Source organism: Urocitellus parryii, chromosome 9 (assembly GCF_045843805.1).
Source record: "Urocitellus parryii isolate mUroPar1 chromosome 9, mUroPar1.hap1, whole genome shotgun sequence".
NCBI lineage: Eukaryota > Metazoa > Chordata > Mammalia > Rodentia > Sciuridae > Urocitellus > Urocitellus parryii.
The window spans coordinates 108,200,106-108,214,803 of NC_135539.1; the positions used below are offsets into that span (position 1 = coordinate 108,200,106).

At 38.7% G+C, this 14,698-nt stretch overlaps 1 protein-coding gene across 3 annotated transcripts in view; it reads right to left on the bottom strand.

Annotated features, from left to right (window-relative positions):
- The window catches only part of Hhat (hedgehog acyltransferase), a 297,519-nt gene that overhangs the window by 256,020 nt on the left and 26,801 nt on the right, over window positions 1-14,698 (bottom strand). For all 3 annotated transcript variants that reach the window (XM_077802805.1, XM_077802804.1, XM_077802803.1), the window contains exon 3: window positions 5,446-5,559. In XM_077802805.1, the coding sequence (XP_077658931.1) occupies window positions 5,446-5,559 (114 nt within the window). The remainder of the gene's footprint in view (window positions 1-5,445; window positions 5,560-14,698) is intronic.

A 14,698-nucleotide genomic window follows, 5' to 3' on the forward strand; every position in this document is an offset into this window, starting at 1 on the left:
CAGGCCCTTGGCTCTCATCACTGGCAAGGATAACCTTGAAAAGCATCGCTCATCAGCCTCTCTCCACAACCAAGAAGCCAGCAGCACCACCTCTACTGAACAACTGAGGAGTCATCCTCAAAGGCATTAAGTAACTTGCTTGAGTTGACAGACCTTGAAAGTGACAACGCTACGATTTACCAAGTGCTCTTCCAAGTACAGTCAACCCTCCATGTCTGAAGGTTCCACATCCGAGGATTCAATCTCAAATGTAAAATCTTTAGGGGAAAAAAAAATTGCACCTACACGGAACACATGCATTTTTTACCTAATTTCCTGAATAATAGCATTATATTGTTTAGTCTCTATATTGTATTAGTTATTATAAGTATTCTAGGGACGACTAAAAATGCACAGGAGGATGTGTGTAGATTACATGTAAATATGTGTCATTTTATATAAGAGACTCAAGCATTTATGGACATTGGTATCTTGAGGAGAGGGGGTTCTGGAAGAAATCCCCCGATACATACTGAGGAGACTGCCTGCTAAGCAAAGGAGCCTGAACTTAAAGTTATAAGTAAATTAAGTGGAAAGACATTGCTGCACTCAGTAGCAAGCTTCCAACACATGAAACCTTTGGGGACAACACACTCAGGCCATATCCAAACCATAACAAGTACCTAATTTTATGTGGTAGTTTTGCACTTATGAATGTACTATTTGGTTTGCACACTTTTGAGCTTTCTAAACAGGAATCATATCTAATCTATTTCTCTGCAACTTGTTTTATTAGCTCAAGGTCATGGTTCAGAAATTCATCCATATTGACAAACTTATGACTATAATTAATTCTATTTCATGAAATGATTCACTACAATTCATCTATTTCCCCAAAATGTACATTTGGATCGACTACTTCCAGTTCTTCTTATTGCAAACACCACAGCAAGGAACACCAGGGCTCATGGGCCCTGGTAGGATGAGGAGGTTCTCTAGAGTGTGTATCAGTGGATGAGTTCAGGAGGCCAATATCTGATATCTTCAGGGGATTTAGGTTTTGTTTTTGCCAAACTGGAAAGTATGAAATGATATCTTATGGTAGTTTTAAGATATATTTGCTTGATCATTAATGAAGTTGAATATCAAGCTTATTGGTTATTTCTGTTTCCTCGTCTATGAATTCCTTTTCAAATACTGTCATTTTTCTATTGAGTAATTTATCTATTATTATTATTATTAGCAGTACTGGGAATGGAACCCAGGGCTCTTCAGACGCAAGGTAAGCACTCTACTACTGGCTACATCCCAGCCCCCAAAATCTCTTCATATGTTCTATATACTAATTATTTGTCACTTTGCAAATCATTTTAATTAATTAACTTGCCTTTTCACTTCCTGTATTGTGTTTGAATGAATAATCTTTTCCACCAGATCTGAAATGTTTGCTCTGTCATAAATCAAATTTCCATATATATGTAGTTATTTTCTAGATTCTATTCTGGTCTATTCATCTATTTGTCTGTCCTGGTGCCAATATAACCATGTCTTAATTATTATGTCTTTATATATCTGGTAGGTCATAACTTCCAATTTTGGTTATCAAATTTTTGCTAGCTTCATAAGTATGAATTAGAAAATATCCTGGGAAATAATGAAATTATTTGTGCCTTTGATGTTTGACAGAATTAATTTGTTAGATTATTGGTTTGGGTTTTTTTGTTTGTTTTTTAACAAATATATATATATATATATATATATATATATATATACACACACACACATATACATATATACACAAGGGTGGAGGGTTCCAGAGATTGAGCTCAGGGGCACTCCACCACTGAGCCCCATCCCCAGCCCTATTTCTTATTTTATTTAAAGACAGGGTCTCACTGAGTTGCTTAGCTCCTCACTTTTGCTGAGGCTGTCTTTGAACTTGTTATCCTCCTGCCTCAGCCTCCCGAGCCTCTGGGATTATAGCGTGCACCACGGTGCCCAACACTACTGATTTATTTTAACAGTTGTAATGGTATTAGCCTTTCTATTTCTTCATGAGTCAATTTTGTCATATATTTAGAAATTTGTCTGTTTTGCCCACATTTTCAAAATTATGACCATAAAGGTATGTAAAACATACTCTTACTATGATTTTCATCTCTGTAATATCTATGGTAATCTGCTTTTCCATTCCTAATATTGTTTATTTGTACAGTCTCTTTTTTCTTGATCAATCTTTTTTTTATTGATTGTTCAAAACATTACAGAGCTCATGATATATCATCTTTCATACATTTGACTCAATTGGGTTTTAAACTCCCTTTTTTACCCCAAATACAGATTGCAGAATCACATCTGTTACATACTCACATTTTTACATGATGGCATATTAGTGACTGTTGTATTCTGCTACCTTTCCTATCCCCTTCTTGATCAATCTTGTCATTGATTATTTCATTCATTTCTGCTCTTTTGTTTTCCTTCCTTCTTTCTTTGCTGTTTCTACTCCTGCTCTATTTTTTCAGTTTATGTTGTACACTTAGCACATTAATTTCAGTCTTTCCACTTTAATATGAATATGTAGGATTATGTTTAATTCAGTACCACTCTTGCTGCATTTTACAAGTGTTGATATCTAATTTTTTTCTATTTATCTACAAATACATTTAATTTCTAATAAGTTTTCTTCTTTGATGCACGAATTATTTAAAAGTATGTTTTTTTTAACTTTCTAGATAAACTAAGAGTTTTTAGGTCATTTTGTAACTACCTTCCAACTTAATTGCACTAGACTTAGAGGACATGATCTATATAAAACACATCCTTTGAAATGTGTTGGCCCAATATGTAGTCATTTTGAACATTTTGTGTGTTCTTAAAAAGAATGTGAATTCTATGGGCTGGGGTTGGCTCAAATGGTAGAATGCTCACCTAGCACATGGGAGGCACTGGGTTCGATCCTCAGCACCACATAAAAATAAAATGAAGATATTGTATCCTCCTAAAACTAAAATATATGTATATATTGTTTTAAAAGAAGGTGGATTCTCCAGTGTTGAATGCAAAAACTTTTATATATGTATAGATTCTTTGTTTTATATATATATAGTATATATACACACACATACACACACACACACACACAAACACACCACACACCTATATATGTGTGTATGTATATATAAACACACACATGTATATACACATTTATATATATATATATATATATGTATTTTGTGCATACATTGATTTATATGTGTATTTTTTTCTTTATATAAAGCTTATTAGTTGTATTGTTCTTCAGTGGGTTTTTTTTACTCCACAGAATATCGATTATTGAAGGAGTTATATTAAAACCTCTCCCTATAATCACTGACTTACTTATTTTTATTATGGTTCTGATTTTTCTTTATATATTTTAAAGTAAACAAATTTACACTTGTGATATATTCCCAAACTCTCTATTATTAAACAATGAACCTCTTTGTCACTAGTAATGCCATTTGCCAGCTACGAAGAAAACTGTGCCAGTATTTTGTTAGGGGATATAGGAGTTTGTATTTGCCTAAAATATCTTTTCCCACCTTTTACTTTCAAACTTTGTTTCCTTCTGTTTTAAACATATCTAGTTAAGAAGCACATCTCTGGATTTTGTTGTTTTTTTGCTTTCCTTTATTTCTGAGTGTTTTTTTAAATCTAGTCTGACAATCTTCATCTTTTTAAAGAATCCATTTATTCTGATGGCAATTACTAACATTTTTATCTATTTCTTCCATCTCTTTTGCGTTTTCATCTCATTTTTTCCCACATTTTATCTTTACCTTTAGTGACGAAATTTCTAACAAATGAAGCTCATCTTATTTTAATGAAGGGAAGGAATTATAATTTCTTACCAACCCTATTTTGCAGAGAATGATAAATTAAGATTCAATGGGAAACACTTTCCTAATGTTAGAAAGCTGATAATGACAAAGCCAAGGGCCAAACATGAGTAACACAGCATCTGGTACTCTCCCACTACTTCACTGGTCCTTAACCAGGACTACAGTAGAAAGATTTGACATCTTACTACAGACTGTCTGCAAAGCACTTCAAAGTAAGGTGAAAGACAAGTGCTAAGCTACTCATTTGCACAAGGGAAATCTAAGACTTAAAGACATTTATAGTATCTATGAGCAGAGAAACTCTGTATTATAAATAAAAGCCTTAAATTTCTAGAAATTCTGAAGTTCTGGGGAAAAAAAGAAACTAAACAGATGTTTATAAGGGAAAAATATGAAAAAACAATATAATAATAAATACACTATTTATTATTAGTTTTGCTCAGAAAGTTGCATGAAATTTAAATATATTCAGATCTGACAGCATTTTATATTTTAGTTTTTGCCACTTTAGAAGATGGAAACAAACACTTGAGTACAAAAAAGTAATTGATATTATATTTAACTTTAAGAAAATTGGCATGCTGTTGGGATTTCTGATTTTCCAGAATGAGAAGCCAGCCTAGAAAGTAACAATTTTCAAGAAAGAGCTGAAAAAAAGTCCAGGGCACATCTGTAATCACATGGCACCTGTTCCTCAGTCTCCCTTTCTGGTCTCCCTCCCAGAAGCTGCTTCTGATCCTCGGTTTCATCACCTTCATGAACCTCTGAGAATCAAACATGCTTCCTGAGTTGAATTTTAAGTCAGTTTGCTTGTGTTTTGTTTTCACCTTACAGATTTTGAAGCACAGCCTCATTTTTATTTTTACATTAAAAATTGAGATTAGGTAAGAAGCAAGTCTCAGAGGATCCTGGGCAAAAGTCAGACTCCTGGTATGATAGAGCAATCTTCTGGTACCTCAGGACTAAGAAAAGGGTCACAATTCTGCCTCCTGTGAAAGCACTTCATTATTATTAACACATATTATTTGTACACATTTATGGGCTTTACTGTGACATTTCTATATGGTGCCTTGACCATGACCATCCTCCTTCCCTCCACCCTTTCTTGCCCTATTCCCCCTTCCCTAATAGTCTCTGTTATGCTTACGTAGTACTTCTCAAATACCGATTTTAAAGAATCCCTTTTTCTGTAATTCAGGCCAAGGTGAGAACAAAATGCTACTGGAATTCTGATCTAAAACATCCACAATAGCACACCTTACTTGACACTAAAATTATGCTCACATCTTAATGAAATCATTCACTTGCTTTTAAACTTGTAAGTGAAACCATGTAGAGTCTCCCCATCAGGTGGCTCTTTACAAGATCATTTGATCAGCAATGATCTTAGAGAACACTACCTGAAGTTAGTTTCACCCTCTTGTTCAATGCCTTAAAAAAAATAACTTGGAGGAAATACATTCAGGATGAGAATATAAGACACCTTTATCTTAAAGGTCAATACCTGTGTCTCTTGATTCTGAGCTCAGAACTCCACAAAAAGCTAAGCAGAAAGAGGCTTAAAAGGAAATGACGCACATACCTTCCTTACAAGCAGTGTGGCCATTTGAGACACTACCATATGGCCAAGGAAGAGCCACACCAGTCTCTGCTTCGCCCATTCCATCCAGAAGCTCCACTCAAAATCGGTTGGGTCCTAAACAGGTTGAAAGAGGAGTTGATACTATCAGAGAGATTTTAGCACATGTCTGAGTCAGAACGTAAGTTTCAGTGAATAACACAACTTCAAAGAAGATCAATTTGAGCCTAAATCTGTAAAATAGTATTTATCTACTTTTAACCATTCCCCACGCAATGACCCTCCACCCATCCTAAACTATTCCCTCCAGACTGGCTGGTCTTGGGGCCAATCTCCAAATAAACCTTACATTTTCTGTATAATTCAGTATCTTTTGCTAAAGTTGGCCCCTTGGGATTCTCTATGGGATAGAAGCTATAACCATCCCCAGTTTGTAAAAGATGAAACAGGCTTAAGGACATCAATTCATTTACTGAAGGTCACAAAGATAGTACAAGTAATGAATTGAGGCTGTCTCTGTTTAGACACCAAGACGCCTCCTTTAACAACAGAATGTAAATTGGACACTAATAAAAGCACTTACGGTCTGTCATGTTAAATCTTGCTGTCATTTAGAGGCAGCAGGGTAACTGAATAGAGAAATTAGCCAATTTTAAATAAACTGAAAGAAAGAATGAGAGATCCACTTCCCTTCCCCTGGAGAAGTTCTGCATCAATGGAGGGCTCTGTGTCTGCATCTGTACCAGGTCCCATATCTCTATGATGCACCCTGGCAGGGGCAGATGGAAACTTCCGACAGCAACAGACACGAGGACGCCTGGGAGCCAGCATCTAAAAGCCATAGCCCTCAGGAGCCCCAGGGGAAATCATGGTGGCCAAGTTGAGCATGGAGAAAACAAACACAGCTATCGGCCACCCTCTAAGGGCAGGGCAGGCTTGGCCACCGAGCAGCACCATCATGATGGAGTCAGAATCTTCTAGCCAAATTGTTTGGGTGGGGAAGGAATGTTCCAATGACTACTGATATTAAACGCTTTTTTTATGGATCTCTGTAAATGGATCTTGGAGCGCCACTTAATTGGATTTAGCAGTGAAAACTATTTTTGCACCTGAAAATAAAGAAGTAATTGTATACCAGTTATATATGTTATAAAAGTTCTATTTTCTAGAAAAAACCTATCTTGATTCATATCAGATATGAATGCTAAGGGAACAAACCTCAAAGACTTAGCCTAGGACCCCAAATCTACCCTCACATTTGTTGTGATGACCTTGAGACATAACCTTTCAGTTCTGTTTCTTCACATGACAATAGCATTTATTGGTATTTATGAGATTTAAATAAGAACATATTCAAAAAGAAATGTTACCTGCTATTCCCTTATAGTCCCATGAGTGCCCCATCCAGATTTTTTAATTTTTTTCATTGTTGATAGATTTCTTTTTTTATTTGTTTATATGTAGTGCTGAGGATCGAACCCAGTGCCTCACACGTGCCAGGTAAGTGCACTACCACTGAGCCACAGCCACAGCCCCCGCCCCATCCATTTTAACCACCAGCCAAGACTATACCATATTTACTTTTTGCCTCTTGTTTTAAAAAAATAGTTTTTTTCCTATTTTTCCAAATAAAGAAATATGATTCTGTGTGTTCTCTAATAATGCATGCTCCCCACACCCCCAAGGTGCTAATACACACACAACCTCCTCGGAGAATCCTTGTCCCCTGCTGAAAATCATGGAGCTAGTAGAATTCCTTCTATTTAGAGACAGCACCACATAGCCAGGCAGCAGAGCAGAAAACTCAAACCATTAACCTGGCTCTCCATTCCTGATCCAGAACTACTGCCCCATCTCTAAATTTCCAAATTAGCTAAAGGTAAGCAAATTTAAAGTTCATGTGATAAGGCCATGCTGGTAAATACCACTCTCGTAACAGGGATAAAGGCCAAAAGACACCAAAAACCAAAATTGAGTGTTTTTATTATACCATTCAAAAAAGACTCTGACATTTTAGCTTTATAAGTGGCACACATTCTCCCAGCTGCTCGGGAGAATGAGGCAGGACAATTGCAAGTTCAAAACCAGCCTCAACAATAGTGAGACACTAAATAACTCAGTAAGACCCTGTCTCTAAATAAAATACAAAATAAGACTGGGGATGTGGCTCAGTGGTTAACTGTGCCCCTCAGTTCAATCCCCAGTACCAAAAAATAGAAATAACTTTATATGTATATATGTGTATATATAGATATATACATACACACACACACATATAATGTTTTTGAACACTAAGAAATTTCATTTAGTATTCATGACCCCAGTCTTAACTATACTTCAAAACTTTTCCAAGTTTAAGTTTTTAGGAGGTGAAATGATATAAGCAACAACAACCAAAAAAAAAAAAAAAAAACTTTGTTCCATTAGAAAGCCAGAACTACTGAAAATTCTGTGCTAATAAAAATCCCATCAACAAAAATTATATAGTCTTTCCCTAATTCTTTCAGAAAATATTCATTTAAAAGAAAAATGACTTTCCTGGCATCCCCAATAAATATTTTTGAGAACCCCCCAAAAGAGAAAAACATATATGTGTGTGTGTGTGTATATATATATATATATTGGTATGACCAAAGATCTACCACCCAGAGGGTGCCTCATTAACACCCCCTAAACCCAAAGCCAGCCCAGCAACCTATACAAAAAAGTACTCAATAAACAGTACAATTCAATACTTAAATCTACATCACAGATGCCCGACATTCAGTAGGCCTTTAAAGTGGTCAGGGGTGTGGAAGGAGCAGAGAAGTCAGGCAGCCCAAGACCTCCTCGTATTTCTGCCCTTGTTTGAACATGAACAAGCCACCTACTACGTGGGCCTGAGTCTCCTTGTTGGTACCATAAAGAGCTGAACTAACACAGTGTCTAAGATTCCTCTCGGAGGGTGGAAGAAACAGTTACTTTCTAGGACAGAAGCCCTGGAGAGCACTGGTCACCCACCCTCCCATGGGCTGATCTGGCTGAGAAGGGATGATCTCCCATCTCCCATCCCACATGACCAGGGAAAAAGGTTAAAAGAAAACGTTCTTGGCCAATGAGGACTTAGACTATCAACTCACTGCTGATAAAAATCCTTCCACTTTCCTGCATGAATTTTCATTACCCTTAAACCTGGCCAGATCCTAACGCCAGCATCCTGGTCTCTTGGTGGGGTATACACTGTCATCACGGGGAGGGGTGGGGGGGCGTGTTGGACCTGATTTCTGTGCTTTGTCTTGCATTCCCCCATACAATCCTGAAGCAAGCCACAGGCCTGAAGTCTATCTTCTGGCTGCAGACGACAAATGTGGCTAAAAAGTCCAGGTCAATAGACTAAAATATTGTTAAATTGCCAAGCGCCAAGCACAATCTCAAAGCACGGAGCAAGATGTCACAAAAAAAGAAGAGAAATTCGCCCTCAGCCATATCATTCACACCAAATTGTCACTCAGTCCATGAATTATCTCCCATTTGCCAGTGAGTATGGTCAGGAGCATTCTTTTACTACACGTATGGATGGCATAACTTCCCATTGGCTCAGATGTCCACAGCTACAAAGGAGGCAGCTTCCAGAGAAGCCATGGAAGAGTCTCAGCAACAGCACATCAATTAGTCATTGTTATCCAGGAAAAACTGGGAGTCACTGTGAATCTCATTCCTGCCTTTGCTCTGTGCAGGACCTACTGTAGTCCTGGGATCTGTTCTCTACCAGTTCAGGTTTATTCCGTGCATTCTGTACCCTCTGCATAACACCACAATAATAAGTTGAAGACCCTACCTCATCTTGTCACTCCTACCACCAGATATTCTTCAGGCTTCTCCTAAGCATTCCAGAGAAGCCTTTTCAATGAGACTCCTGGCAGTTCTTCGTAACCTAGACCATCTACCCCACTACCATCCTACCTGTCCTGTCCCCCTCATCTCACATTACAACATACTAACCGTTACCCAAAAGTGCCATGTCCATATGGTTGGGCCTTCTTCCTCTGTTTGGGGAAATTATCACCCAAACATCCTGTTAATGACAGCCTACCATACAGGTCTTAGCTTAGGCAGAAGCCTTCTCCTAAGCCACCTGTTCCCACTCTGGATTCAGTGTCCCTCACCAGGACCTTCATCCAGACAGTCTCCCACATTGCACTGTGGTTGTAGGCCACTAGACTACAAGCTTCTCTTTTGACACTTAGCATTGTCTGCCCCAGTAAATAAACAAACTAGACACTTGAGGAAAGTGTGTTGAAAAGATTAACTGACTACACACTATTATACATGGTTCAAATCATTGTTAAGAACCTGGCATAAGCACTGACTATTGAGAAAGGGGAAGAAGAGTTACAAAAGGTAGAGAATCTGGTACCTGCCCTTGAATGCCATTATAAACACAGGCAGCAAGCATAAGAAACTCACAGAATATTTGTGGTAGATGATCTGTTCTGCCTATTACCTGCACGAATCAAGGCCTACTTTCTAATACATCACTCACTCATTTTAGAGACAAGGAAAAAAAAAAAGTACTATTACAATAGATGATCCATCATGGTTCAATTATAAGAATTAAATAAATTAAATATAGAAAACACTTGGAATAATGTCTGGCATTTATTAAATACTATAGACATGTTCATTAAGTAAATATGTAAACAAAGAAACTCTATTTTACTTTGATAGCCCCAGAAACAATAAATCCAACAGTTTCCAAGACGCACATACTCAAACCCATGGAGACACCTATGGGTGAAATATAAGAGAGTAGAGCTGTTCAAGCTCCCAACTCCAACCAAAAGAAAGGGCAGAATCCATATTCAGAGAAGCTGTGACTTCCAAAATGCCATGGGAAAGCAACCATGTTAATCTTTTCCTCAAAAGAAGATTCCTGTTCTCTATGGCAGACGCTGCTGTTGGACTCAATCATCATAGCTCCTCTAGCATGACTTCCTACACAATAGAGGTGAGGTTCAGAACTACATATCCCAGAATTCCTTGTGGCTGGCATGTCTGCAAATGGCCTAGCTTCAGAGGAAACAATTCACTGTGACTTTGAAGGTAAAAAGAATATAACATAACATATAGGCTGTGAGATACATCTGGAAGAATGGTGGCAGAGACCCTTTGATTGTTCTTCAGCAGCCATGCTAGAGACACCAGGGTCTGATCAATCCAGGGGTGCTGGGGCTTCCTGGGGTGACGCTTTTGCTAGTGCACCCACAGCACAGGTTCTCAAACCAGCAGCTGAACAGCAGCAGCAGTTTTGTAGAGTGGCTCTGGAAACTCACTTATTGTTGCTCCTGCAGCCCTTTTAATTATTGTGAAATACCCTCAAATCCTTGCAATAATTGTTCTTCTTTTTTAAATGTCTGGATTGGATTCTGTTGTCTGCAATAAACCTCAATTAACATACTATGAAGGAATAAATGCTTCTTCTGATTGGTATCCAGCTCTAGATTTATAAAATGAGCATTATGAACATAATGTCCTTAAAAGAACATTATTCTGAAATAAATCTATTCAATGGAAGAAAATACCAGTTAGGTCAATCCGTTAAGTGTTCAAGAACTGAGCTGGGTCCAATGGTACACACCTGTAATCACAGCTACTCAGGCAACAGGAGAAATCCACGTTTTCCAGCCTGAGCAACTTAGCAAGACACTAATGGTGAAGGGAAGGTATGTAGTTCAGTGATAGAGGACCCCCAGGTTCAATCTGCAGCACTGCCCCCCCAAAAAAAACAGATACAAAGGCAATAAACGCTTGTCACAGCAGATTCACCAATGCACCTATTTATGTATTCCAAAACAAACCAAAAAACGACCTGCCTTCCTCACCAATTTGTATTTTTCCCCTCACACAGTGAAAATGGTATCTCTTTTCCCCTCACACAGTGAAAATGGTAGAGAGCTAAACATAAATATAATTACTTCTTTCCTTACCCTCAGATCCAACATGTTGCAAAAACAAAACACAAGAGAAACACTAGGCATTTTTGTGTATCTAAGTCCCAACAACATTATTTGCTTATTACTGGCTTTGAGATTATGCCTAATTACACTGAGTAAAACTTTCCCTGTGATCAGAGAAAACCTTTAAAAGGTTCTCAAAATCACAAATGTTTCCTTGCACGTTCAAAGGCTGCAAACCCACCTTAATGGTCTATAAATCTCCAGACAAGAAACACAAAAGGAGACTAATTTTGTAGAAATTCTACAAAGAAGAAGCACTGCTCTCTGGATGAACTCAGGCTAATGATTCACCGAGCAATTATTGGAAGAGTTTTCTTTTTCTTTCAACAGCTGCTTTGCTATTTCTAAAATCATTTGAACTAAATCATTTTACTGCTCACCATTTCCAGAGACAATACCCTCTCCCAACTAAAACTCCTTAAAGGTAAAATGCTTTCACTAATAAAACTTTTTTCCTGCAAAGAGCAGAGTCTGTGCTGAAACATCTTTTCCATCCTGTACAAATGCAGATATTTACAAGGGTGGAAATGGTACCAAGAAGAGAGGTACAAACAGCACCAATCTGTGTGCCACGCCCAATCTCTTCAATGCCCTCACCACCTAAGACAGGTAAACTGATCCAGGGTATGATGGCAGAGGAAAAGAGGTTCATGAAAGAAGAAAAGAGAAGCCCTCTTAAGAGGACTTGATTGAATTATGATGACCTAATCAATGCGGGTAAATTCTTTGAATATTTTCACCCCAACTGCCAACCTGAACTCCATAACAGCTTCTGGTCACAACAACTCTTGACTCACCTAATTCTTAGAAGTTACCCTGGATTATGAAAGACTAACATATCCTTGATTTAAAATGGATAGATTTGTTTCCCTGATTTATCTGTTTTATGTTCCTCCCTTTCTTCCTGAAGCTAACAAAGAATAAATCTGTATTGGTCCATTTTCTTCTCTATTTGTTGTAACATATTTGCACATGCATACAATATAACAACATCAGCCCATTTTCTGTTACTACAACAAAATAACTGAAGCTGGGTGCTTTATAAAGAAAAAAGGTTTATTAGCTAACAGTTTTGGAGGTTTGAGGGCTTAGAACCAGATCTTGGAAGGACTTCATGGTGGATGGCACCGTGGCAGGAATGCATGTGAGAAGAAGATATCACATGGCAATTTAGAAAGCTGGAGAGAAGCTGGTATTTTGTGAAAAGTAAGTAAATTCCGTATGAGAACATGCCTTGAGTGGCCAAATGTCCTCCTACTAGGCCTTCTTCTTAAAGGTCCCATCACCTTTTAACATCACCATACTGGAGACCAGGCTTCCTACATAGCAACCACTGGGGACACACTCGAGCCATATCCAAACTATAGCACAAGGTTTGAAAAGAAGCATTAAATTCCAGGATGAAGTCAAAGGCATGAAAACTACATTATTTCCCCCACCCTTTTCCAAACCGGAAAAACACTGTGTTTTCTATAAGGTATATGGGGGAAGAAAGAACTGTAAACAATGAGCAGGACTGAGAAATAAGTCAGGGGTCACGAAAAATGTAAGAGCTTGGAATGACTAGAAATCAAACTGCACAAACTCACAAGACTCCCCAGGGACACACTCTGCTAACAAATCATACCGCTGATTCAAGTCACTTCTCCAGAACACCAAAGAAACAAGGTGTGTCCCAATAACAAAGAAAATGAAGAACTCTATCCACCCCCACCACCCCCCCCCCAGGGACCAGAGCCTCCGACAAGCTCTCAGAGACTATGGTTTCTGCCCAGGAAATCATTGCCCATTCAAGCAAGCTGGTTTGCACACAAGATCTCCAAGTGGCCGGATGTGGTGCACACCTATAATCCCAGCAGCTCAGGAGGCTGAGGCAGGAGGATCATGAGTTCAAAGCCAGCCTCAGCAATTTCGTGAGACACTGTAGCAATTCAATGAGACCCTGTCTCTAAATAAAATATTTTTTAAAAGGTTGAAGATGTGGTTCAGTGGTTAACTCAGTGCCTCTGAGTTCAATCCCCAGTACCAAATAAAAGAAAAGGAAAAAAAAACTCTGAGTGGATGCACACTGGCCAACTAGAGCTCCAGATGGAATTTTAAAATTTCAGAGGTTGCCAGTGCAGAAGGCCAGTGAAGAAGTCCCCCTGATCAAACAGAAATGAAGGAAAACTCAGCCTCTTGGCCATCCATCTGGGGGAAGAGAGGAGAATTCTTCATCATCCCAGATACCCACTGTTTTAGTCAGCCTTTTTTTTCACTGCTGTGACCAAAAGACCTAACTAGAACAATTTTAAGAGGAAAAACTTATGTGGGTCTCATGGTTCCAGAGGTCTCAGTTCCTAAATAGCCTATTTCATTCCTCAGGACTCAGAGTGAGGCAGAACATCACGGCAGAAGGGTACGGTGGAGAGAAGTGGGTCACATGATAATTAGAAAGCAGAGAGAGAGAGAGAGAGAGAGAGAAAGAGAGAGAGAGAAAGACTCCACTTGCCAGATGCAAAGTATACACCCACAGGCATGCCCCCAACACCCACCTCCTCCAGTCATACCATACCTGCCTTCAGTTACAACTCAACTGATTCCCATCAGGGGATGAATTCGTTGATTGGGTTCACTCTCTCATAACCCAATCACTTCACCTGTGAATGTTCTTGCATTGTCTCACCCATGAGGTTTTCGGGGACACCTCACATCCAAACCATAGCACCACCTTGCTCCAATGTATAAAAGACCAGAAATGTAGTAGGCAACTGAGGTTAGATGAAGAGACTCTCCCACACACCTCCATCTGCCCATTTTGCCCTTTAGTTGCTCAAGTTATCCAAGAGCATCTCTGAGCAGGGTCAGTGCTATGGTTAATATGGAGGTTGAGGGTGTCCCCCAAAGGTTCATGTGCCAACAGCTTGGTCTTTGGTGTGGTACTGTTGAGAGATAGTGGGACCTTTAATGTGAGGCCAAGTGGAAGGTAATTAGGTCACTCAGGATATCACCCTCTGAAGACATTAGTATCGTTCTCACAGGGCCCTGATTCGTTCTCTAGAGAGCAGACTATTATAAAATAAGGCCTCCCTCACGGTTTAGCTTCTGTATCCATCTGATTTCCATTCTATATCTCCATCATGTTGTAACCCAGCCAAGTGGGCCCTCACCAGAGAACAAACCGATGGAGCCACCTGCCCTTGGACTTTCAGCCTCTAAACCTGTGAGCTGAAAAAGAAAAGAAAAACCTCTTTTCTTTCTAAGTACTCAGCTTCATGTAT